We start from the raw sequence: 27346 nt of genomic DNA, 5'->3' as shown, positions 1-27346 counted from the left end.
GGTTGTCCTAGCTATTAGTTAATTATTATGTTGGAAATAATGCAGATATTGCAAGCTACTTGGGGCTCAACAGCAAAGCTCTTCCAGTTGAACCTGTTTACAATTTTAGTTTTGCCTCATCAAAGAATGGCTGTAAGGCATCCAGAACAACTTTGAACATAGCCAGCAAAAATCTCAGCATTGAACGGAGAAGAGGAAAACCCTGCTTTGCACTCAAGGATTGTACAGTATTATTTGCCTGTCCAAATCTTAGTGGAAGAAGATGCAGAAGGATAAACAAAGAACATGCCATTAATTGCCTGGTGCATATTGCAGACTTTCTCAATAGGGTTTGGTTAAAACTCCTGAGGCAATTAAGTTTGTCAATCTCTTCTCAGATGTCAGTGCCATGAAATTAGGAAAGTTTGCTTGTAGATAAATGTGTATAAACTTGCAAGATTTTGTGGAACGTTACACAGCTACTAGAATGAGAATGAGAAATGAAGCAATGCAATTGGCAGAGACAACGCTTTTAAATGATTAGAGCAACCTCCTGCAACCTCCTGCAGATCAATTCTTTAAAAAAACAATGATAATACAGAAGAGCAAGTATTCTGTATCCAGGAATCCTGTACTGGATTTTTTTTCTTGTCCTTGTAACATTCCCATTCTTGGATTAAAGTTTCCATTGTCTCCCTAATTTTATTCAACCTGGCTGGAAGTGGTGATCATCCAGAATATCTGGAGAATATCAGATTAAGATCACCATACAACATGGGCTGGGTTCAAACATTATTCTAAGTCTTACAATGGTTTATTGAGGTTTTGCTCAACGCTTTATAGCTTGGCACGCTATGTGAATTCAGACAGTTTTGTCCTTATTTAAAGTTTGCATAGTTATGCAAACTATGTTTTTTGAACAATATGGAAACTTGGCCATAAAGTTTGCTGTTCAGTTCAGTACAGTAGGAATAATTCACCAAAGTATCGGAGTTATGGTAAGGATTCGTGGCGAACTAGAAATCCTAAAGAGCTGCTTGACAGCTATTAGGAACTTTCTCAATGACAGGTTTTACGGCACTGAATGAGTCTCCTTCAATTTGTAATGAACCAAGTTTTAAATGCAAGTTTGAGGAATTACTTTTTTTAAATAAACAGCAAAAGACTGATTAGAACTGATTAGAAAATTGCAAATGACCCAGATGATTGGAAACAAGATTTTGAAGTTAATTGTAAGAATCCTTCCCATGGGAAAATGCTGTTCTTTTGTATGATTTAAAAAAAAGGATAAGACTTAGGATAAGAGGAAACCTGAAGGAACTAAAGATGAGAATTAAAGGAGAAATTGACTTTATTAATAAAGAATGGAGCAAAATCCTTCAATACCAGATGTATTTAAGGATATTTATGAACAGCGGACCCAGACGTTAATTTTAAAAGAGTCTGCCATTATAGATAGACTATGGTTAGAACAGTGGTGGGTTTCAAAAATTGTTCGAACCTACTCTGTGGGTGTGGCCTCCTTTGTGGGAGTGGCTTGCCACCCATGTGACCGGATGGGAGTGGCTTGCCACCCATGTGACCAGATATGAAGATGCCGACGACACTTGTCAGAAACACCTTAAATGACCTCACACACAGCACTGGCAGGCATAAGAATATGATGTAAACTTCTTTTTTAAAAGGCATCTTTGGTTTGCGTTAAAACAACTTCAACACACGCAATGTTCTGATTGCACCACAAACGCAGTAGTCATCCTTGCCTTCCACAGAGGCACTGAGTTTTATAAATAGGAGCATGATAGTGTAGAACAATCATATCCAAGGACCAGTGGTGGGTTTCAAAAAAATTTGGAACCTCTTCTGTAGGTGTGGCCTGCTTTCCGGGTCCACTAGTGGAACCTCAAGCTGAATATATTAATAGATAGAAGAAATACACCGAAGGGAGGAGTAGAGGGATAGAAGAAAGAGGGGGAGAGAGGGTGGGAGAGAGGATTGGAGGGAGGGTGAGAAGGAAGCGAGGGAGTGTACCGGGAGAGAGGAGTGGTAGAGGGGGAGGGGAAGTAGGGTAGAGGGGAATGATGGAGGAAAGATGGAAAGTTGGAGGGGGGCGAAAGAAAGGGTGTATGGAGGGTCGAAGAGGTACATTGGGTTTCTATTTTGGGGGGTTTTGTTGACAAGAGGAATGGCTGTGTTTATTGTTTAATGTTATATGGCCCCGGTTATGCACAGTATATATGTGACCGTACGAAAATGAAAATGGAAAATAAAAACACATTTACAGATAAAAAAATAAAAATAATAATAAGAAGAAAAAAAAAGAATTCCTCCTTCAGTTGGGCAAGTTCCTCTGCTAAGCCGTTCTTGCTGAGCAGCTGTGCTTACGTCACAGATTGGCAATGAAGAACAAGCTGGATTTACGTGCCAATCGTTTCTTGGGTGTTTACCCACATCTTGTACATCAGGGCAGGAAGGCAGGTGATAATGTGGCAAGGTGCTACTGTAGGCATTGTTGTAAGAAATGGATTGATGCAACATGGGACAATGACTGATAGAAGTGGAGGTTTTAATTGCTTTAGGTTTCCTCGTAAGCAATGCCCTGTGAACTCTCCAACAACTGGCAGGAGAAAAATCAAACAAGTTGTGACGCAGAATAACAGCCTCCTTTCTGCTGAACATCAAGGACTGCAAACATAAATGCAGTGTGTTACCTTGCTGGGACTCCACTGGTAGGTTATTTAGTCAATATGTATCATGCTATTTGGGCATGTTAATTTAGAAAAAGAAAAAAAAGAATGTGGCAAAACATTTCTCAGAATGTCCACCGAAGGCTGGAAATGTAATCAGACAATGGGCACATATTATCACACATGCGGTGGACATGTGTGAAAGCAAAGAAATATTGGACAAAAACACATACATGGTTAGAAAACACGTTAAAGCTGCACATAGTTTATAGGCCAGAAATATTTTTGTTAAGGGTATACCGTACATTCTGGAATATAAGACGCACCACGATTTTGAAGAAGTAAATTTTTTAATAAGACAAGGCATGTTGGCATCATGCTGTGGGATTCCAACTCTGGAAGTTACATCAGAATCCCACCCAGTTAAAAGTTCATGATCTTGTCCCCACCACCCACAGTCCATCACATGGTCCAATCTTCTTCTTCCACCCTGGCGTCTCCACCCAGCTGCTTCCGATCAGGTGTGAAAAGTGCGGAGACAAAGGATGACCTTGGCTTCTAGTAAAGAATGAAAATCAATACATTCCATAATCTCACTCCTGTCTATTCCCCCCTCCCATCGACTATACCAAAGAAACAGCATAATGAAATAAGAGAAAGTGTGACAGGCCAAAATCCTAAAAGGAATATAAATGCAGGCCTGACACCAAGTTTGGTTGTGTTCCTAGGTGTCCTGCGGTGAGTTGGTAAAGGGCTAATACTATCATGCCATAATTCCATCACCATGGAGCTGAAGAGGGGGGGGGGAGATCATTGTTATGTAGAATAGACTGGCTCAGGCATTTTAATGGCCCATTGACAAAGTTGGGGGCTATTAAGAGTGAGTCTGTTTCCTGCCTAAAAACATGTTTCTCCATTTCTGATCCAGGGAAATATAATATTTTGCCTTCTTAATATTTCCCAGGATATTTCATTTTTCTAGCAGGGGGTGGGTGGGTTTCAACTTCCTACAGAACTTTTTAAACTCCGTAAAATGAGGACACTGCAGAACAGCAATAGCAATTTTGCTTCAACAAGGTCCCTGACTTTCAAAAGGACACTAAATCTGCTAGCCTGACTTTCTAATCACTTTTGGATAATTGCTTATTAACTATTATCAAGCTATTGAAGACTTTTGAAATGGGAAGTTTGAAAGCACCAGGAGAACTTGCCTTCAGTCCTGAATGTCTATGGAGTTTCTTTTTTATTTTTATTTTATTTTACCAATTTCATATATACATTCACAATTATATGATCTCATAACTGTTATTAATAATATGTATTTATAACAATTTTTTTCCCTACAGTTGACAATATACTTGAAGATTGCTTTCTTACCATCCCATAGATCCATCTTATCTTACAACGGTCCTACTTCTTCTTCCCTCCCTCTTTCCTTCCCTCGTTTCTTCTCTCTTGCTCTCCTTCCTACCCTCCTTTCTTTCCTCCCTCCTTCCCCCTTCCCTCCTTCTCTCCTTCCCTCCTTCCTTCCTTCCTTCCCTCCTTTCTTCTCTCCTTCTCTCCTTCCTTTCCCCCTTCCTTTCCTCCTTCCTCCTTCCTTCTCTCCTTACATTCCCTCCTTTCTTTTCTTCTTCTCTCCTTCTTCCCTCCTTCCTTCCCTCCCCTCCTTCCCTCCTTCCTTCCTTCCTTCCCTCCTTTCTTCTCTCTACCCTCATTCCTTTCCCTCCTCCTTCCCCTTCCCTCCTTCTCTCCTTCCCTCCTTCCTTCCTTCCCTCCTTTCTTCTCTCCTTCTCTCCTTCCTTTCCCCCTTCCTTTCCTCCTTCCTTCCCCCTTCCTTCTCTCCTACATTCCCTCCTTCCTTCCCTCCTTTCTTTTCTTCTTCTCTCCTTCCTTCCCTCCTTCCTTCCCTCCTTGCTTCCCTCCCTCCTTCCCTCCTTCCCTCCTTTCTTCTCTCCTTTCCTCCTTCCTTTCCTCCTTCCTTCCCCCTTCCTTCTCTCCTACATTCCCTCCTTCCTTCCCTCCTTTCATCTCTCCTTCTCTCCTTCCTTCCCTCCTTCCTTCCCTCCTTGCTTCCCTCCCTCCTTCCCTCCCTCCTTCCCCTTCCCTCCTTCTCTCCTTCCTTCCTTCCTTCCTTCCTTCCTTCCCTGTCTATGGAGTTTCTGAGGCATCCAGGTCATGGATGTCCCAAAGGCGCATTTTTCAAGAGGCAACAGGACTTTCTGATTCTTCTTTTTTGCTTCTCATCCAAGAAGCTCTCTCTCAACAGAGGGGGAAGGATATGACATCATCTATCTCCAGTTCTTTCAACATTTCCAACCCTTTCAACATTTCCAAGAAGGCTCCCCACCAATTTGCACCAGTCATGTGGCCCTGATGATGACACAGATAAACCTCCAGGTGGCCTTATAATGGCTTGCTAACAGAATGGAAATGACCAGCTGTCCTTTCTTTCCCCACCATCCAGAAGAAGCTGCTTGCACAGCAGCAAAAAGAAATCAAAGAAAAACTAGAACTTCCAGTTGCCTCTTGAAAAAAATCCACTGTTGGGATTTCCAACCTGAATGGAGGAAAATTTTAATCACAATCTTAAGAATTTGAAATAAGCAGCAGAAAAGTTGAAGGACATTTTGATCTTGGAAAGCTGTAAAGGCAAATCCCATCATTTTCTCCAATCGTATTGTGGGAAGTTATCACCCAGCCCTCTCCCAGAAAAATGAAATATCCTAGGAAATATTGAAAAAGGCAGAATATTTCTCTGCAGGTGAAAAGAAAGAAACATGCTTTAAAAGACAGAATAGTTGCCTGTAGCTTCCTGCCCATCCACACTTTGCCAATAGGCCATTGAGAAGGCCAGGCTAGCCCACTTTACATAATAAAGACTTCTCCACTGCAGCTGTAGGGCGAAGGGATATTCCTCAACTCTCCACATGGCATCTGATAACTCATCTATGGATTCAAAACAGCCTAGAGAGTAGCCCCCTGCATGGCACCATGGGAGTCTGACAACCAATCAGAATACATTTCTTACACAGGAACAGGAAGCAGAGAGGTGGGACTGAACAGGTTATAAGAAGCCTAGCAAGCCCCTCCCTCAGCCCTTCTCTTCTTCTCCACCAACATTGAAGCATGTGATCCCCTTTTCTGTTCAGGGCTCAAGCCATGTGGCCCCGTCCAACAATAAACCATCTTTCCAAGCAGCCTCCATGTCTCCAGTGTCTTTTTCCCCACTTGGAGCTGAACCCAGAAGGACATTTCTTTCAACAGTATTTTCATGACGGTAGTGCTGAATCTTTCCATCTTTGTGCATGCAACAATCTTGTTGCAGTCCAGTGGTGGGTTCCGGCACAGACTACTGCCGGTTTGCTGAAGGGCGCGCCGTGCAGACGCACTTGACGTACATTGCGCGCGCGTGCGCAGTTACAAGTAAAATTGCTCTGCGCATGTGCAGAAGCAAAAAAAAACCAAGATGCGGCACCTATGGTGCTGTCGGGAGAACCGGTTCAGGGGCATGGCAGGCCTGGGTCACTGCCGGTTCCAGCGACCCAGGCTGCCAAGCTACTACCGGCTGAACCGGTCCAAACCGGTAGGAATCACCACTGTCGCAGTCATCATATACTGATGTAATGCTCAAAACCATAAACACTTTTGCGTACTTCAAATCCTTCCAGCAACTGTGAATAAGAAAACCACCGACAGCCACATCCCTCTGCAACTCGTTCTGCCTCCCAGCTGAGATTGTTAATTTGCTTTATTTCATTAGAGGAAAAGATAATATCTATCTTTATCTCCAACGGGGAATCCCTTGCGGGAGTTTTGCATGAAACAAGCAAAAAAACTGCTCTCATGATTTATGGTCCTCATAATTTGATAAGACGAATTATATGAAGAAGAATTATGTCCTGGCCATAGAGGAAGAGATAAATTTATAATTTTACACAGTACTGCTGTAAAGAAGATGGATTGCTACTTCTTTATACATTTTGTTTTCTTTGTCTTTCCTTTTCTTAAACCTTCAGCTTTCTTTCATTTGTTTATTTATCTTACATCAGTTTGTATTAGTTTTTATCTTCCTTTTTAAAAATTGTACACGCATAGACTGTATTACACTGTACATACACACACACACACACTATATATATATATAAATATATATATATGTATGTATGTATGTATGTATGTATGTATGTATGTATGTACTTTAAAGTCACAACCCCTGGTATGCCCAAGTATGGGAGGAAGGTCACACTTCCACTCTCTGTCATTAGGCTCGTCACAAGAGACCATCCAGACAGAAACCCAATATTTTTTACTGTTGCCTTTTTTGTTACATTTGTTATATTTATGCTGATAAATAATAAATAAATAAATAAATAAATAAATATATATATATATATATATATATATATATATATATATATATATATATATATATATATATATAATGTTTTTTTATTGTGCTGATAAATAAATAAATCAGCACAAATAAAAAAACACAAATATACAAAGGCAACAGTAAAAATGTTGGGTTTCTGTCGTGATGGACTCTTGTGACGAGCCGATTGACAGATGATGGAAGCAGTTAGCTTCCTCCCATAATTGGGGCTTACCAGGGGTTGTAAAAATCTGATAGATACCTTTCACCCTGGCTTCACTGATAACGGATAAGAGCCTGTGGCCTAATGGCTAAGATCTCTGCCTAATGTGCCTAGTATGCCATATAGCCCAGGTTCAAATCCCAGTAAGGGTGTGGCTAGCTGATGAGAGCTAAATAGCTTGAAATAGATCTATACTAGTCTCCCTTTATTTATTTATCAGCACAAATAAACACACACACACACACACACACACACACACACACACACACATATATATATATATATATATATATATATATATATGTTGCATTTGTGCTGATAAATAAATAAATAAAGATGCTTTGATGTAACAAACACACAAAGACACACACATAAACAGATATATATATGTGTGTGTGTGTGTGTTTTTATTTGTGCTGATAAATAAATAAAGGGAGACTAGTATAGATCTATTTCAAGCTATTTAGCTCTCATCAGCTAGCCATACCCTTACTGGGATTCGAACCTGGGCTATATTACATACTAGGGAGACTTCTTAGCCATTAGGTCACAGGCTCTTATCCGTTATCAGCATAAAAATCTATCTATCTATCTATCTATCTATCTATCTATCTATCTATCTATCTATCTATATATATATATATATATACACACACACATATACATACACATACATGTATGTATGCATATATACATACATACATACACACACATTTTGTGTGTGTGTGTGTGTGTACGTGATAAAACTCACTGTGCGTGTTACAAATGGACTAAGGATCCAGATCACTTTTTCAATATGATTTTGGAATTAATCACAAAGAGCAAACAGCTTCTTGTTAGAAAATTGATTTCTTTTGCCTTTTCCATTGTCAAGCCTGCAGCCATCTTTTCTTTGGGATCCTTGCCCTACACAATAACATGATCATCACGAGCATCATGTTTCACGCTCCGGAAAGAAATGCAAAGGGCAATCAAGGGTCTAGAATCTAGACCAGTGTTTTTCAAACCTGGGAACTTTAGCATGCGCCTGCCAGAATCCAAAAGAACAATGGGTGACCACTGGCTTGCCAGGAGAGATGGCTCTGTGTGCCACTTCTGGCACGCGTGCCATAGGTTCACCATCAAGTCCTAAGTTTGTAATAACTTGATAATTATTTGAAATGCACCAGGTAATTATTGTATACGGTGATTATACATAAAGATGTCCCCAGTGCACCGGTATTTTCACTCATACAGAAATCTGCAATGTTTTCATCGCGTTTCAACTTCTCACCAAACCTTCTCTCTACATAACGCAGGTTCCCTCCTATTCAAAATTCCGTGACATTCTCTATTCATTGCTATGCCAGTTTTGACATATCTGGAAGCGACACCATATGTGTAAGTTGTGAAATGTTTTAACTGCCTTATTTTCACGCGGAAAATAGCAACAACAAAACCTGTTGGAAACACCCCAAACATTTGCCAAGTGGAAAGTCTTATTTGTGGATTTGAGTGTTTGCAGTTTAATAAAGAGTTTAGAGTTTTAGAGTTTTATTTCATTTGTATGCTGCCTTTTTCCCTGAAGGGACTCAGGGCGGCTCACAACTCAAGCAAGGGAAGGGGGGATACAGACCGTTGACAACAACACAAAACAATACATCATTAAAAGCGCAACAATCATACCATTCGAGATAGGGGCAATGATTTTTTAGCCCCAGGCCTGTCGGAACAGCCAGGTTTTAAGGGCTTTGCGGAAGGCCTGGAGGGTGGTGAGGGTTCGAATCTCCACGGAGAGTTCGTTCCAGAGGGTCGGAGCAGCCACAGAGAAGGCTCTCCTCCGGGTAGTCGCCAGTCGACACTGGCTGGCGGATGGAATTCGGAGGAGGCCTAGTCTGTGCGATCTAATCGGTCTGGTGGAGGTAATTGGCAGCAGGCGGTAATAATGCATCAAAAAAAAAGAACTAGTAAAAACTTGTACTGGAACTGATTTCCTGAAAAGGCTTTGCAGCAAATTGTGTGTATATTATGGCCCCAGAGGAAACAAAACCACTGATGCAAAAGTGTACTGCTTCATTGCACAGTGTGTATTATCTGTAGCAGGAGACCAAAATAAATAGGAAACGCAAATATAAATTTGGAGAGAGGGACAACAATAATGATTTGCATGGGCCTTCTACAACTGATATCCAAAGCTCTATGTAAAAAAAAAATCCTCAGTGGATTTTATATTTACTAAAACAGGCTTACATTCATTGCCTTATTCCTAAAGTGGTCAAATTAACATAGGAATCAATACAATCAAAAGAAGGATTAAAGTAAAATGTACAGTGGGGAGAGGAACCCAACCTTAATGATCACAAGGGTTCACCGACAAATGCGCGCACGACAAAAGCGCGCCGACAAAACCGCGGCGAGAAAAGAGCGACGTCGAAATCGCGCCGACGACAGCGCACCAACAACAGCGCGCCGACAAAAGCGTGCGTTCAACAAACGACGCGAAAACAACGTAATAACCCTAACTCTAACCCTAATCCTAAACCTAACCCTAAACCGGTTCACCGACAAAACCGCGCTCGACTGAACTGCGCCCGACTAAACCGCGTCGCTGACGTCATCAAAATGGCGACAATAGCGCGGAGACAGAAGCACGCTCTAAACCCTAAACCTAAAATTAACCCCTAAACCTAAACCTAACCCCCCTAAACCTAATCCGAAACCTAACCCAAAACCTAACCCTTAACCTAACCCTAACCTAACCCTTAACCTAACCCTAAACCTAATCCTAACCCTTAACCTAACCCTAAACCTAACCCTAACCCTAACCCTTAACCTAACCCTAAACCTAACCCTAACCCTTAACCTAACCCTAAACCTAACCCTAAACCTAACCCTAAACCTAACCCTAAACCTAACCCTTACCTTAAGTTGAATCGGCTTGCTTTCAAAGCGTTATTTAAAGCGCCCTTCTTTCTCCGTGCTGGCTGTTGTCGCCCTGTTGATGACATCAGCGATGCGGTTTAGTCGAGCGCAGTTTAGTCGAGCGCGGTTTTGACGGGTCACGCCCTAAACCTAACCCTGAATCTAACCCTAACCCTAACTCTAACCCTAACTCTAACTCTAAACCTAACCCTAAACCTAACCCAGAACCTAACCCTAACCCTTACCTTAACCCTAATTGTGCTTTTGTGGGCACGGTTTTGTTGACGCGCTGTTGTGGGCGCGATTTCGACGTCGCTCTTTTCTCGCCGCGGTTTTGTCAGCGCGCTTTTGTTGTGCGGGCATTTGTCGGGTCACGATCACAAGCCCCTAAAATACCTAAAATGATCACAGGATATTAATCATCCCAATTCCTATGAAATATACTATTAGATAATAAAAATAAAAATATAATAGTTTGAGAGAATAAGAAAAGTGTTTATCTAAAGCGGGGGTATCAAACCCGCGGCCCATGGGCTGGATTGCGTCACGCACTGGACACGCCCACCCCCAGTTTAGTGAAGGGAAAAAGTCACGATACGTCATATGATGACAAACCGTGGTCTAAAGCAGTGGTCTCCAACCATGGCAACTTTAAGACTTGTGGACTTCAACTCCCAGAGTTAGCAATAGCAATAGGAGTTAGACTTATATACCGCTTCATAGGGCTTTCAGCCCTCTCTAAGCGGTTTACAGAGTCAGCATATCGCCCCCACAGTCTGGGTCCTCATTTTACCCACCTTGGAAGGATGGAAGGCTGAGTCAACCCTGAGCCGGTGAGATTTGAACCGCTGAACTGCTGATAGCAGTCAGCTGAAGTGGCCTGCAGTACTGCGCTCTACCCACTGCGCCACCTCGGCTCTCTTGGGTCTCTATTGCTAAAGAGGAGTCTGTTCAAGCTTCTTGAACAGACTCCTCTTGAGGAATAGAGATTTTGTATTCATTCAGAAAGAGTGGGGCAATCTATTCAGAAGCAAAGAGACTTCAGATAAGCAACGCACTTAGAAAAGCCAAGGCTGACAAGATTAGCTCAGACAAACACTGAGGATTTCCATTTCCCCTTTTGTCTGTAGAGCCAGCCGTGACCCCCTACAGGAATCTGGCAACAGCCATTAAAATATTAAAAGACACTTTCTTGCACACAAGCAGGCAACTCAACCGCAAATCCTCAAATAATGTATAAAAACCCACCTACTCTCAATCCTGTTTTGTCAGCCACCCCAGAATCATGTTGCTGTCACTTCTTTCTGACTACCAAATAAACAGAAACTTTCTCTCCTGCAGCCTACCTCAATTTTATTTCCAGTTTCTTTCTTCTGGATTGGAACCGGACACGATTTTTCTTCCAACAAATTCCATACTTTTCACTGTAAGTAAAAGTAATATTTTGGTATTGTAGGAAGCCCCTCCTCCCCATATTGAAATATTCTTTATTCTTCATAATAAAAAAGAGGCAGGTTAGAATATTTCCCCAAAGGAGAATTAGAGGAAAAAATTTAAAGGGAAGAAAGCAGCCCCCGTCTTCCTGCCGTAGGAAAACAGCTTCAAACAATGAAGCTGGAAGAGGCTGACTTTTAGGAATCCAGATTTTGTATCCATTCAGAAAGACTGGGGTAATCTATTCATAAACAAAACACCTTTAGCTACAGCTCCATCTTGACGGGATTAAGAATGTACATACCCTCCTGTTGTGACTCGGCAGAAGTTTGCTGTGAGTTGAGTCGGGATGCAGGAATAACAATGCAGCTGGGGCTTGTTAGCGTCGTCTTCTGGAGATAAAAGGACTGATGGTGCCACGCCCTGGTTGCAGAAGTCAACGTTCATCGTTCGTTCGTCGTTCATCGTTCGTTTATGGAGAATTCAGTTCCGTTCCTGTTGGGGTTTGTGAGACACTTGGATAAGTGATTTTGCTTCTTGAAAACCTGGTGCTGTAAGAGTTTTGTTTCTGCATTCTGCTGCGTAACCCTTGTTTGCAAGAGACTTTATCTATATTTATTTTGGGCTCGCCGCCAGCGTGAACCAGAACTGATAACGTTATTTCCTTTTAAGTCTGTCTGACTGTCGTCTGTTAACGAGCGAAGAAAGGGGGTCAGAACACCCACCCCAATTCTAAGGACAGGACATGACCTTTAAGAGATAGTAGGGTTAACCCACCAGGGACGTGCAGTCCCGGGGGGGGGGGGCAGGGGAGGCAGAGCCTCACCACTGTCATCATGAAAATAAAAAAAAAATGTAAAAGGAAAAAGGCAAGAGCTGAGGTCAGGCTGAGCTAGTTGCTCCCAGAGTCACCGTGGATGACTCTGCTTAACTGTTTAAAAAAGCCTCTAAAAAAGCGCCCTCTACAGGAGGAGGCAGGAGAACGACGTGTCTCATCTAGTCTGACTTTATGATCACTCGAGCAGAGCTAAGCAAGGGTTAAAAGGCGAAAAATTCCTGATGTAGATGAGGCACGTGGTTCTCCCGCTTCCTCCTGTAGAGAAAATGGAAAGAATGGTTACAGGTAGAGTGGATTAGATGGACTTCTGTACCTTACTAGAAAAAGAATGACTAATCATGGGAAAATAGATTAAGAAATTGCAGTGTAAACACTCAGAGAATGGTTATCAGATAATTTGTTGGGAGAAAAAGAGAGAGAGAGAGAGAGAGAGAGAGAGAGAGAGAGAGAGAGAGAGAGAAGCAAAAATGACTGCATACAAGAGAGTGTCTGTCTATTTTGTTATGTGGAAAGTTATCACCCAGCCCTCTCTCCAGAAAAAAGAAATATCCTAGGAAATATTGAAATGGCAGAATATTATATTTCTCTGGAGGTGAAAAGGAAGAAACATGTTTTAAAAAGACAGAGTAGCTCCCTGCAGCTTACTGCCCATTCCCCTTTGTCAATGGGCCATTAAGATGTCCACGCCGGTCCCTTTACATAATAAAGAGTTCTCCCCTTCAGGTCCAGGGGGGATGGGATTACGGCATGATAATGTTGGCCCTTTACTCACTCACCACATGGCATCTGAGAACTCAACCCAACCTGGATTCAAAACGCAGCCTAGAGAGTTGCCCCTGCATGGCCACATGGGAGTCTGACAACCAATCAGAATACAAGCTCAAGATCAAAGGCCAGAGAGGGCATAAAAACAGGGACTTTCAGCATCTCAGTCCTCCCTTCTCTTCTTCTCCACCAACATTGAAGCATGTGATCACCTTTTCTGTTCAGGGCTCAAGCCATGTGGCCCTGTCCAACAATAAACCATCTTTCCAAGCATCCTCCATGTCTCCAGTGTCTTTTTCCACACTTGGAGCCGAACCCAGAAGGACATTTCTTTCATCATTTCATATGGGAGCGAGAGCTGGGTATGCCAAGAGGAATGGAACAGTAGTTAAATGAATGGGAATTTAAGAAGGGCGTGTAAGAGGAGATAATATCAAGAGTATCTGGATGCCTAGCACAGAAACCAGTCCAAGCGAAGTTTGCTAACCGTGTTTCATTTTAGAGAGAGTGAATGAGAAACATTTGCAAACTATAGGAAGGAAGAGGGAAGGGGTTGAAAAAAAGGTGGAAAACGGAGAAAGAGGTTGGTAAGCATTGGAAAAAGTTGCTTTTTCAGGAGGCAACGAGACTTTCTTGTTTTTTTTCTTCGAAGACTTTCCCTTCTCATCCAAGAAGCTTCTTCAGCTCTGACTGGAATGGTGGGGAATGGAAGGATTTATATTCCTTGCAGACAGCTGGTCATTTGCATCCTTTTAGAGGGTCCTTGAAGCACTTGGAGGTTTATCTGTGTCCTGAAGGTCTGTGACCCGTCAAAACCGCGGTCCACTAAAGCGCGCCCAATTAAAGCGCGTACGTGACGTCATCATCAGCGCGACAAATACGACCGCGGAGAAAAAGGGGCGCTTTAAAAAGCGCTTTTAAAGCAAGCCGATTCACATAAAGGTAAGGGTTAGGTTTAGGGTTAGGGTTAGGTTAAGGGTTAGGTTTAGGGTTACGTTAAGCGTTAGGGTTAGGGTTAGGGTTAGGTTAAGTGTTAGGGTTAGGTTTAGCGTTAGGTTAAGGGTTAGGTATAGGGTTAGGTTTAGGGTTAGGTTAAGGGTTAGGTTAAGGGTTAGGCTTAGGGTTAGGTTTAGGGTTAGGTTTGGGGGGTGGTTAGGGTAAGGTTTTCACGTTAATTTTAAGTTTACCGATCACAGCGTGCTATTTTCGTCGCGCTGTGATGACGTCACGTACGCGCTTTCGTTGAGCGCGCTTTAGTCTACCGCGGTTTTGTGGTGGAACCCTCAAGGTCACCTGACTAGTGCTTCTGGTTTCTGTAGTCTGCAGTTTTTTCCCTCTGGAAATCCATTCCTACTCCCACTTCATTCGAGCGTGTTCATCCCATATTGTACAGCTGGTTCACCGACAAATGCGCGATAGACATACGCGCGACGACAAAACCGCAACGAGAAAACCGCGACGTCAAAATTGCTAATTGATTTTCGACAATAGCGCGCCGACAAATGCGCGATGGCAAAGTTGTGCATATACGTACGTTATAGCCCTAACCCTAAAAGTTTTTGGATTTTGTCGTCATCGCGTTTTTGTCGGCGCGATTTTGACGTCGCCAATTTGTGGGTGCGTTTTTTTACATCGCAGTTTTGTCGTCGTGCATATGTCTATCGGGCGTTTGTCAGGTCACGTGTACAGCTAAACGTCTGTAGAGATTCTCACTCATCCAAGTCATGGTTGTCCCAAAGTTTCTTCAGCTCTGACTGGATGGTGGGGATTGGAAGGATTTATATTTCTTGCATTTTTCAGGAGGGAACTGGACTTTCTTGTTTTTCATTCGAAGACTTTCCCTTCTCATCCAAGAAGCTTCTTCAGCTCTGACTGGATTGGTGGGGAATGGAAGGATTTATATTCCTTGCAGACAGCTGGTCATTTGCATCCTTTCAGAGGGTCCTTGAAGCACTTGGAGGATTTATATTTCTTGCATTTTTCAGGAGGGAACTGGACTTTCTTGTTTTTCATTCGAAGACTTTCCCTTCTCATCCAAGAAGCTTCTTCAGCTCTGACTGGATGGTGAGGAATGAAGGGGAATCCTGTCTCGGATGAGAAGGGAAACATCTTCAAATGAAAAAGACCAAGAAAGTCCAGTTGTCCCCTGGGGAAAAAAAGGACCTTTGGGCTGGAAATGTCCTTCTGGGTTCGGCTCCAAGTGGGGAAAAGGACACTGGAGACATGGAGGCTGCTTGGAAAGATGGTTTATTGTTGGACGGGGCCACGTGGCTTGAGCCCTGAACAGAAAAGGGGATCACATGCTTCAATGTTGGTGGAGAAGAAGAGAAGGGCTGAAGGAGGGCTTGCTAGGCTTTTATACCCTGTTTAGTCCCACCTCTCTGTTTCCTGTTCCTGTGTAAGAAATGTATTCTGATTGGTTGTCAGACTCCCATGGTGCCATGCAGGGGGCTACTCTCTAGGCCAGTGTTTCTCAACCTTGGAGACTTTTAAGTCCTGTGGACTTCAACTCCCAGAATCCCCCAGCCAGCATAGCTGGCTGGGGAATTCTGGGAGTTGAAGTCCACAGGACTTAAAGTCACCAAGGTTGAGAAACACTGCTCTAGGCTGTTTTGAACCCATAGATGAGTTCTCAAATGCCATGTGGAGAGTTGAGGAATATCCCTTCCCCCTACAGCTCCAGTGGAGAAGTCTTTATTATGTAAAGTGGCCTTCTCAATGGCCTATTGACAAAGCGGGGACGGGCAGGAAGCTACAGGCAACTATTCTGTCTTTTAAAACACGTTTCTTTCTTTTCACATCCAGAGAAACATTCCGCCTTTTCAATCTTTCCGAGGATATTTCATTTTTTCTGGAATGGTAACTTCCCACCGGGCAAAGACACGGAGCTTTAACCAGGCTGGCTTCCCCGAAGCTTTCTGGCTCGGTGGCTTCCCCGAGAGAGCCCGGCTCCTTCTCCTTAGGAGCCGAGGTGGCGCAGTGGTTAAATGCAGCACTGCAGGCTACTTCAGCTGACTGCAGTTCAGCTGTTCAAATCCCACTAGGCTCAGGGTTGACCCAGCCTTCCATCCTTCCGAGGTGGGTGAAATGAGGACCCAGATTGTTGGGGGCGATATGCTGACTCTGTAAACCGCTTAGAGAGGGCTGAAAGCTCTATGAAGCGGTATATAAGTCTAACTATTGCTATTGCTAGATAGATGATAGGTAGAAAAAGAGAGAGAGAGAGATGTAGGTAGGTAGGTAGAGATACATACGTAGATAGATCATAGATTGATAGATCGATAGATTGATCAATAGATAGGTGATAGATAGATAGATGATAGATAGATAGATAGATGATAAATAGATGATAGGTAGATAGGTAGATAGATAGAGTGGTAGATAGATTGATAGATAGAGAGCCGAGGTGGCGCAGTGGTTAGGGTGCAGTACTGCAGGCCACTTCAGCTGACTGCTATCTGCAGTTCGGCTGTTCAAATCTTACCAGCTCAGGGTTGACTCAGCCTTCCGTCCTTCCGAGGTGGGTAAAATGAGGACCCAGATTGTTGTTGGGGGCAATATGCTGACTCTGTAAACCGCTTAGAGAGGGCTGAAAGCCCTATGAAGCGGTATATAAGTCTAACTGCTATTGCTACTGCTATCTATCTATCTATCTATCTATCTATCTATCCATCCATCCATCCATCCATCCATCCATCCATCCATCCATCATCTATCTATCTATCTATTATTTATCTATCATCTATCTATCTTATCTATCTATCTATCTATCTATCTATTATTTATCTATCATCTATCTATCTTATCTATCTATCTATCTATCTATCTATCTATCATCTATCTATCTATTATCTATCTATCTATCTATCTATCTATCTATCTATCTATCTATCTATCTATCATCTATCTATCTATCTATCTATCTATCTATCTATCTATCTATCTATCATCTATCTAGAGCCGAGGTGGCCAGTGGTTAGAGTGCAGTACTGCAGGCCACTTCAGCTGACTGCTCTCTGCAGTTCAGCGGTTCAAATCTCACTGGCTCAGGGTTGACTCAGCCTTCCATCCTTCCGAGGTGGGTAAAATGAGGACCCGGATTGTTGTTGGGGGGCGATATGCTGACTCTGTAAACCGCTTAGAGAGGGCTGAAAGCCCTATGAAGCGGTAGATAAGTCTAACTATCTTTCCTCTCCAGGACGAGGCGCTGGCAATTCTCCCCGGGGCGACACGGGGCAGCTCCCGCCCCAAATTCGGGAAGGAGCCGAGCGCTTTGCGGCGCTGCTCCCGCCTTCCCTTCCCAGCAATCCTTCGCCCGGCGTCCCTTCCTCCTCCTCCTCCTCCTCCTCCTGCGGTGGGCAGGACGCCTGCGCTTGGCTCTGCCCGGGGAAGGCAGCAGAGTCCCGGGAGAGCCAGCCCGGTGCGCGCCTTGGGGACGCTGCTCCGCGCCGGGGAGAAGAAGGGCGAGACAAAGGACGGAGCGGCGGCGGCGGCGGCCTCGGGGTGGCGGCTGCAGCTCTGGCCGGCGCCATGGGGGAGAGACCGCGAGGCCAAGCCGGCGTCTCTTCGGCTGCTGCCTCCACCTGCTCGCTGCCCAACGGGCTGCCGCTGCACAACGGCTTCCACGCTCCTCCGGCCGGCTATGCCGAGGCTTCCCACCCGCTGCATTTGCTCTCCAGCAGCCACGACTCGCCGACGAAGAAAAGCCGGGCGCGCCGGAGGATGGATTCGGGCAGAAAGCACAGGCCGCGTAAGCCAAGGCTTGCAGGGGGGGTTCCGAGTCGGAGGGGCGCGCCTTGCATTGCAACGCATTGGGGAGGAAGGGGCCCAAAATGGGACCCTTGGAAAGCGAAGGGGATGCACCGGGGAGCATCATTGCAAGCGGGGGGTTCCGAGTCGGAGGGGGCGCCTTGCATTGCAACGCATTGGGGAGGAAGGTGCCCAAAAGGGACCCTTGGAAAGCGAAGGGGATGCACCGGGGAGCATCATTGCAGGCGGGGGGGTTCCGAGTCGGAGGGGGCGCCTTGCATTGCAACGCATTGGGGAGGAAGGTGCCCAAAAGGGACCCTTGGAAAGCGAAGGGGATGCACCGGGGAGCATCATTGCAGGCTGGGGGTTCCGAGTCGGAGGGGGCGCCTTGCATTGCAACGCATTGGGGAGGAGGGTGCAAAATGGGACCCTTGGAAAGCGAAGGGATGCACCGGGGAGCATCATTGCAGGCGGTCTCGGTTGGCGTGGCGCGGCTGTTTCCTTAACAAGGGAGCGGGGGGGAGAAACTTAAAAATCTGTGAATGAGACCAGCCGGGCGGGTTTGCCCCGGCTCACGTGTCTTGCGTGCCGTGGGAATGTTTCCAAAAGCGCATTCACGGGATGGAAGAGGCAAGAGAGGGCTTCATTGCTCGAATGTTATTTCGATGCAAGGAAAGACCCCCCCAACCCCCAAAAAACCCCAATCTTTTTTTTTCAGTTGAGATATATATTTATATTTAATTAAAAAAATAATATATAATTTTTTTTGGATCCCCAACCCACCCCCAAAAAAACCCCAAATCTTTTTTTCAGTTGAGATATATATTTATATTTAATTAAAAAAAATAATATATAAATTTTTTTTGCCGGTGTTGCGTTTTCTGGGTTCTTGGGATTTGATCGCGCTTTTCGGCCAGGAGCGTCTCCGGCGTTTCTGACTTGCGACGGGGCTGCCTCTCGTCCCGCCCGCCCCGAACAATCAGTTCATTAAAATACCGTCTCGGGCTCGGCCAATCGGGGCGCGTCCTCCGGGTACACACCCACTGATCCCACGTAGGCCGGTCCCCGGGCTTGACCAATCAGGAGGCTGGGAAGAGGTGGGCTGGTCTCGTGTCTCCCCCTCTTGTTCTGTCCAGAGCGCTGAAATGAGAGGTTGCCCCCCCCCCTTCCTCCCTCCCTCCTCCCCCCCCCCAGTGTGGATGGGGTTGTATATAAATATGCCCTTGATGAAGCGCTTTGCCAGTTTTGGGGATGTAGAAAAAGTCAAGACTGACTCGGATTGTCTGCTTTCAAGCCCAACTTTTAAGTAACTCAAAAAAAATGAGGCTAATCATTGACAAGAACACTGTAAGTAGATTTGGACTTGTGTAAGGCTGCCCTTGTTTCATAATCAGCATGGCGTTTTCTCTGCCATTGGTGGCATATTTTTATGAAGGAAAGAGGGAGAGTTTGAGTAGGTAGCAAGGATGCTATATATATAATTTGATAATTTTTATTCAAACCCAGTAATATTCAGATATTGCATTGCTCTATATCTATATCTATATCTATATCTATCTATCTATCATCTATCTATCTATCTATCTATCTATCTATCTATCTATATCTATATCTATATCTATATCTATATCTATATCTATATCTATATCTATATCTATATCTATATCTATATCTATATCTATATCTATATCTATATCTATATCTATATATATATATATATATATATATATATATATATATATGAATAAAAATGATCCTACCTGTTCACAAATTCTATGAAATTCAATAGATTTCTCAAAGATCAGTTCTCACTAGCAAGTGTTTTGGAGTAATGTGTGTGGATGTGGCAGGTTCTTCAATGTTTAGAGCAATGCTCAAAAATAATAATTAGAAATACAGAGTGTTGAGTTTGTAAGTAGATTTTAAACAGGTGGTGCGTGCAAGCAAGGATAGCAGGATGCTATCTGAATATTTCTGGGTTTGAATAAAAATGATCCTACCTGTTCACAAATTCTATGAAATTCAATAGATTTCTCAAAGATCAGTTCTCACTAGCAAGTGTTTTGGAGTAATGTGGGTGGATGTGGCAGGTTCTTCAATGTTGAGAGCAGTTTAACACAGCGCTCAAAAATAATAATTAGAAATACAGAGTGTTGAGTTTGTAAGTAGATTTTTAAAAAGGTGGTGTGTGCAAGCAAGGATAGCAGGATGCTATCTGAATATTTCTGGGTTTGAATAAAAATGATCCTACCTGTTCACAAATTCTATGAAATTCAATAGATTTCTCAAAGATCAGTTCTCACTAGCAAGTGTTTTGGAGTAATGTGTGTGTGGATGTGGCAGGTTCTTCAGTGTTTAGAGCAGTTTAACCCAGTGCTCAAAAATAATAATTAGAAATACAAGAGTGTTGAGTTTGTAAGTAGATTTTTAAAAAGGCAGTGCGTGCAAGCAAGGATAGCAGGATGCTATCTGAATATTACTGGGTTTGAATAAAAATGATCCTACCTGTTCACAATTCTATGAAATTCAATAGATTTCTCAAAGATCAGTTCTCACTAGCAAGTGCTTTGGAGTAATGTGCGTGGATGTGGCAGGTTCTTCAATGTTTAGAGCAATGCTCAAAAATAATAATTAGAAATACAGAGTGTTGAGTTTGTAAGTAGATTTTAAACAGGTGGTGCGTGCAAGCAAGGATAGCAGGATGCTATCTGAATATTACTGGGTTTGAATAAAAATGATCCTACCTGTTCACAATTCTATGAAATTCAATAGATTTCTCAAAGATCAGTTCTCACTAGCAAGTGTTTTTGGAGTAATGTGTGTGTGGATGTGGCAGGTTCTTCAATGTTTAGAGCAGTTTAACCCAGTGCTCAAAAATAATAATTAGAAATACAAGAGTGTTGAGTTTGTAAAGTAGATTTTAAACAGGCGGTGCGTGCAAGCAAGGATAGCAGGATGCTATCTGAATATTACTGGGTTTGAATAAAAATGATCCTACCTGTTCACAATTCTATGAAATTCAATAGATTTCTCAAAGATCAGTTCTCACTAGCATGTGTTTTTGGAGTAATGTGTGTGGATGTGGCAGGTTCTTCAATGTTTAGAGCAGTTTAACACAGTGCTCAAAAATAATAATTAGAAATACAGAGTGTTGAGTTTGTAAGTAGATTTTAAAAAGGCATGGCTGCTAAAACAATTACATTCAAAACTTGATTCGATTCTTAACTTACTTGGAAGTCAAGACCCTATTTTATTCAGTGTGACCCTTGAATTAGTCTATTGAATTAGTCTATTTGAATTAGTCTATTTAGACATAATCTAAATTAGTCTTGCATTAGTCTATTTAGACATAATTAGTCTATTTAGACATAATCTCACTGAGCAGCAATATATCCTATAGTTTTGATGGGGTTTTTTTTCGGGTGGATTTTGAGAAAGATAAACCATTTTTCCTAAACTAGATGAGCCGAAAATATGTTTACTCGTCGGTTCATTGAAATGTTTGGTGGGTTATTTTCCCATTATATTCTCTGATAGATTGGGACTTTTACAACAATAAGAAGTTGTTTTATTTTGAAAAAGAAAACAGACCGAAGCTGGATAAAATAGGGAAAGGTTAAAATGATGCATAATACGAAGATTTTTATTTCCATCAGAAGGGTTTCTAGGAACTTTTACATTTATTAGAAATGTCTGCAATGTGGCAGACCATAGAAACTTGGTGTAAATCTAATTCACAAAATGATTGCGTATGGTTGTTGATTTTGATTTTTTTTAATTGATTTTTTTTTGTCAGTTAATATCGTGGAATCCCATATGTGATGATTACTTCTGCACAGGACAGAACCCCACTGAAATTAACAGAGCTCTAACTATATATATATATATATATATATATATATATATATATATATATATATATATATATATATATATATATATATATATATTAGATTTTTACAACCCCTGGTATGCCCAAATTATGGGAGGAAGCTAATTGCTTCCATCATCTGTCAATCGGCTCGTCACAAGAGTCCATCACGACAGAAACCCAATATTTTTACTGTTGCCTTTTGTTATATTTGTGTTTTTTGTGTGTGTTATTTATCAGCACAAATAAACACACACACACACACATATATTAAAAAAAGCAATGCAAGAGTTTAAACATCTTCATCTTGGAGTGAGTTCTTTGGAAAAATGTAGCAATGTATATCTAAGAACAAAAACAGGATGCAATTCAGAGCAATTTTTTATTCTGCATCAATTTAATTAGTCATTTCAGCACCAACTAATGTTTTTTTGTTATATCCTAATTTTCATGCTCATCCATAATAGCTGTTTGCACTGTTCTCTTGTTTTTCAACTGTTCAAACACTGACAGTCTACGTTTATTTTTTGGGCCTTAATGTGCATAATTTTTAAAACCTTAATATTTGTGGCTCTTAACCTTCAGTTCTCAAATCTTTGTTGCCATTAGGCATCAAAGTTAAAAAAGAGCCTTTCTGATATGCTCCAACACTGGAGAATTTTAAGAAGAGATTGGGCAACCATTTGTGTAAACTGGTATAAGGTTTCCTGCTTGAGCAGGGGGTTGGACTAGAAGACCTCCAGGGTCCCTTCCAGTGCTCTGTTATTCTGATTTTAGCTTGTACAGTTGCTGGTGATGTTACCTTTACATCCTGTACTTAAGAATATTAGTATCATGCAGTCCATATTTTTGTTTTATTATCAGCAAATAGTGCTTGCTTGCTGATATTAAACTACAAGAAGACGGGTAAAAGTTTGTGAAGAATATTTTACAAAGAACGGCTTGAAAGCTCCGCAGCCAGAGCTTTAATTAGGAAAAACAGGGATTTAAACTCACATTTTCTAATTTGAGAATAAAGTGACTTGAGGCAGAGTAAGGAAAAAGTGTGATCTAAACATCTAAGCTGCGATTCCTAGAAGTTTTGGACTGTTTACATTGAGTAACAAAACAAGGAATTTTTCACCGAAGAAGCCTGTGTAAAATACAATATTGAATAATCTGGTTGTTCTGGTTTGGCAGGATTATTTAGAGGTCAGTGTTAAAAGGTGCTTATTAGTTTTGTATGTGAAAGTGTGCTTTACAAATTGCATGCAGTAACTTGTGATGGTTGCTTAATAAAGAGAGGAGCTGAAACCTCCACTTGAAACTCCAACTTGGTTTATTTATCCTTTGCATTATACAAAAGATGGTTGCTATCGTTTGTTTTTTAAGTCAAGAAGGAATACTTGTCCCGTTTACACAATGTAAAAGTCTCTTCAGGTTTTATTTGGCAATACCATAGTAAGCATCTAACAGAGAGCTAGTTTGGCGAAATTGCTGGACTAGAAACCAGGAGATTATGAGTTCAAATCCTCCTTTAGGCCTGAAAGCTGGCGGGGTGACTTTGGTTAGTCATTCCCCATAGGGTTGGTGTCGTTGACAATAGGTGGTTGGGAACATTATGAGTGCCACTTTGAATTATACAACAGAAACGCAGGGTGCAAATCAGAGGTGGGTTCCTACCAGTTCGCACCTATTCGGTAGAACCGGTTCGTCAAATCTACCTAACTGGTTAGAAGAGGTTCCACCAGTGGACCCGGAAAGCAGGCCACCCCTACAGAAGAGGTTCCAAAAATTTTTGAAACCCACCCCTGGTGGGTGTGTAATGTCCCACAGTTATCTACACATTAATAATGATCTAGTTATATTTCCTTATACATTTTAGGGACCTTTCCTTACATAACTGGTGTTTTGTTTCATACTTTTGGATTTCTAATTTCTGTTTCCGTTAGTTGGCAATTGCTAAAACCAATCCCACGTGAAAAAGTATTCAAAGCCTTCTTGATTTTAATTGTCAATTTATTTATTCCTGCACATTGCAATATTTATTCATTTACACATCTCTGTTTTTCCAATATTGTGCAAACCCAATTCCAGCAGCTGCTAACGTGTAAAATTAAATCTATATTATACTCCCTTTCAAATAGCCAACAAAATATTTCTGGTTTTAATTCCATATCTTGCTTTACGATTGCTTCTAACCACTAACTTCTGAATAGCTACTTGGACCGACCTAAGTACTAATTTATGATTTCATATCCGGTCACATGGGCGGCAAGCCACTCCCATCCGGTCACATGGGTGGCAAGCCACACCCATCCAGTCACATGGGTGGCAAGCCACTCCCACAAAGAAGGCCACACCCACAGAGTAGGTTCCAACAATTTTTGAAACCCACCACTGGTGCAAATCTAATAATAACAAGACAACTGTAGACAGTTGTGGAGATAGTGTTAATTTCAGATAATGAAGGGAATATTGTCCTCTGATTTACACTAAAGAAGTTAAAAAAAATGCTTGCTTCTAGTTTCAGGATTGAAATGGCCTTGACAGTTGGTTAGCCCAGGCGATTGTTATGGAAAACAAATGATTTCCCAGGTGATTATGCCCAGCCTCTTAATTCCAATCAAAGGGTGCCCTTTTGATAGCTTTCTAGGGAATGGTTGCAAGTTAATTGTTGTAGTAGCTATCTGCAGTCAAAATGTGTGTCCCAGAGAGGAAAAAGGAAGTGTAGCTCCCACATCTTAAGAACCTTATTTTCAATGAATTGCATTGCTGAGTGTTAACACTTCAAGCTTTACGCTCTATATACATTGGTGGGATGCTACCACCAATCTAAGGCAAACAAGGTTCCACCACAAATCCGCGAAGCCCTTATCCGCGGAGACATAAGCGCGAAGACTAATTCGCGCCGTTCGAAGCGCTAAGGAAAAACTCGATCCTACCGCGATGACATAATCGCGGAGGGCAAATCCGCGCATTCCCAAGCACTCAGTACCCTAAACCTAACCCTAAAAACCTAACCCTAAACCTAACCCTAAACCTAACCCTAAAACAAACCCCTAAACCTAATCCTAACCCTTACCTTAATTGAAATCGGCTTTCTGCCGCGGCGCCGTTTTAAAGCGCCCTTCTGTTGCCGCGCTGTTGTCGCGGCGGTGATGACGCGCGGGGATGACGTCGCGGCTTTAGCGACGTGCTTATGTCTCCGCGGATAAGGGCTTCGTGGTTTTGTCGTGCCACGGCAAACAAGACACAGCATCATGTTCCATGTGTGAACCACAGCACTTATGACTGATGCTTACAAATTGACCATATCTGTTCCACTATAACGTTGGATCTGGATATATCATGCTTTCCTCCAAAGACATTTTTTTGAAAGGACAGCATTGGGAGCACATTTTTTTGCTCAACCAAACAAAACAAAAAAATCACTTTTAAACTTTTATATGAAAATAGTTAGTGGTGGTTACTGAGCACAAGACTTCAGCAATTTACTTGGGAAGAATGCTCATTAAATTTCGTTGCAGTTTGGGGGCATCTGTTTTTATGGTGTTGCCTCCATATATCCAAATTTAATTATTATTTATAGTAGACAAATAAGCGTGTACTCTGGAGTAAACTTGTGCTGAAATCAGAGGATTGTGATCTCGGTTACCTCCTTGTAAGCCATGTTAATTAATCGAAGAACTACCAACTTCTGATTAATTCCAGCTTCGGCTTTGAACACAAGTATTGACATCTATTAGAATTCCCTTTTGCCATGGTACATTAAAATAAACTCTTACCTGTATTTTTGAAAAACATAAAGAATAAAAGCATTAATCAAACGTAGCTCATCAGTTTTTGGCAACACTTCGACTTGTCCAAAGGTAGACTCATAAACTGTTAAAGATTCTCTTGTCTTGTCCATTAATGAACTTTCCTCTATATAGTTCAGCTGTTAGCATCCATCAAGTTAAATGACCCTTGTAATGTTTTGGATTCTTTCTGTTTACTTAAACCTTGTTGTGATAGAGATTGCAAATGTGTGTCTGGGCTGTATAATTTCAGGTGCAATTATGCTCCTGTGATCAAATAGAAGATATTTTTAAGCACAGAAAACTTGACATTGGGGAAAATATTTTAGTCTAGCCTAGCTTTCTTCCTAAACTCTTACCTACGTATTAGATTGTGTTTTTTCATAATCAATAATTGCCATCCTATGAATTCTGTCCAACAGTCTTATGCAAAACCAGTTAGATCGAGGATTTTCATACAATGTGCGAAGTGAGTCTTAGTCCATCATTTTCTTGGTATTAATAATACACAATTTGGATTTCTAATATATTCTAGAGTGAAGTTGAGCATCATATTTCTGCATTATGTCAGTTAATAGTACTAAATTGTTTTAGATGTAATCGGTTGGAAGCTTCACGTGACATGATTAATTTTATGCTGTCCTGTAATATGTAGAACTGGATTGTCTTGCACCAATACAGGTTTTAATATCTGATAAAACAATGGTAGTGTTGAATTTCCTCTCCTCCCACTGCTCGAAGTTTTATTAATATTGTGTAACAAGGTTGGTGCATTCCAACTAGTTCTTCTGAGCAAAAGAAAACCAGCTTGCTATGTTTCTATCCTAGGGTAATGATTCAGGATTGGGTTGAAATTCAATTAAAAATAGTAGGAAACAAGTTGCATCTTTTATTTTACTGGGAGCAGAAATACTAATCTCTTCATAAAAGACACACTTTTTAAAAAATGGTAAATAACAAAGGGAGATAAATTTCTTTCAGGCTTTAGACGACTTGCTGTTTTAAAGACAATTTCACCAGAATAGTGAATCATTGCTTACAACAAGGAGTCCCAGATTTTTGGTTTTCTGTTATTCCCAAGAGTTAGACAAATGAATAGAAGAACATCAGGTTAAGGTGAACTGGAGTAGCCTAACGTCTGGTTTGTTCTGAACATCGCTACATGACTGCTAGACATGAAAGAAGAAAGGAGAAATAAAAATACTAAGTCCAATGTTATCATACTCTTGTTCATTTTCCTTGGCTCAGATCTGGGTATTACTGCAGTATAATTAGAATTGGTCTCAGGAACCCTTTTTATTATGTGCCTTTGTTGAATAATACCATGTTTGGTTCTTTAGGATGGAACTTATTTATTTATTTACTAGCTGATAACCCAGCGTTGCTTGGGTATTTATTTATCCTAGTCCTGTATTAGACATGGCATTGACAAAATCACCCTCAATCAATTGCAAAAAGCAACTTTACATGGAGCAGCTTACATCCTGTGACAAAACCTTTAGCATCATCAAGCAACAACATCTACCTATCCCAGGTTCTTGGGAAACTCTCAATAAGTGGATAAAGATGCTGCTGAACCCTGCTTCCATTTTGGTCTGTTCCCAGTACAGGGAGTAGGGCGCGCTCTGGTTGTGCGTCAAACGGCGCCGGGTATACAACAGCGGTCAAAAGTGCTGAACGGCTCAGTGAGCCAAGCTGCCGCTGGTTGGAGCTAATTATTAGCCAAATAAAGTCTTTTAGCCTTCAGC

General features: G+C 41.9%; 1 protein-coding gene and 1 long non-coding RNA gene across 6 annotated transcripts in view; one reads left to right on the top strand and one right to left on the bottom strand.

Annotated features, from left to right (window-relative positions):
- Window positions 1-3184: 3184 nt before the first annotated feature.
- LOC116518619 lies at window positions 3185-11988 on the bottom strand. Its single transcript, XR_004256571.1, has 3 exons — window positions 11901-11988; window positions 11509-11586; window positions 3185-3224 (listed from the first exon to the last, which is right to left on the bottom strand). It is a non-coding gene; the product is annotated as an uncharacterized LOC116518619 (long non-coding RNA).
- Window positions 11989-17551: 5563 nt separating this feature from the next.
- The window catches only part of PANK1 (pantothenate kinase 1), a 46287-nt gene continuing 36492 nt past the window's right edge, over window positions 17552-27346 (top strand). Inside the window, exon 1 of one of the 5 annotated variants that reach the window (XM_032231493.1) lies at window positions 17552-17949. In XM_032231493.1, the coding sequence (XP_032087384.1) occupies window positions 17730-17949 (220 nt within the window). In that variant the 5' untranslated portion in view covers window positions 17552-17729. The other 4 variants (XM_032231494.1, XM_032231491.1, XM_032231495.1 and 1 more) reach the window with 4 other exon arrangements.

The sequence above is a fragment of the Thamnophis elegans genome, chromosome 15 (assembly GCF_009769535.1).
Source record: "Thamnophis elegans isolate rThaEle1 chromosome 15, rThaEle1.pri, whole genome shotgun sequence".
Taxonomy (NCBI): Eukaryota; Metazoa; Chordata; class Lepidosauria; order Squamata; family Colubridae; genus Thamnophis; species Thamnophis elegans.
Note: the sequence above shows the minus strand (reverse complement) of the source record. Positions and strands in the feature narration are given on the sequence as shown.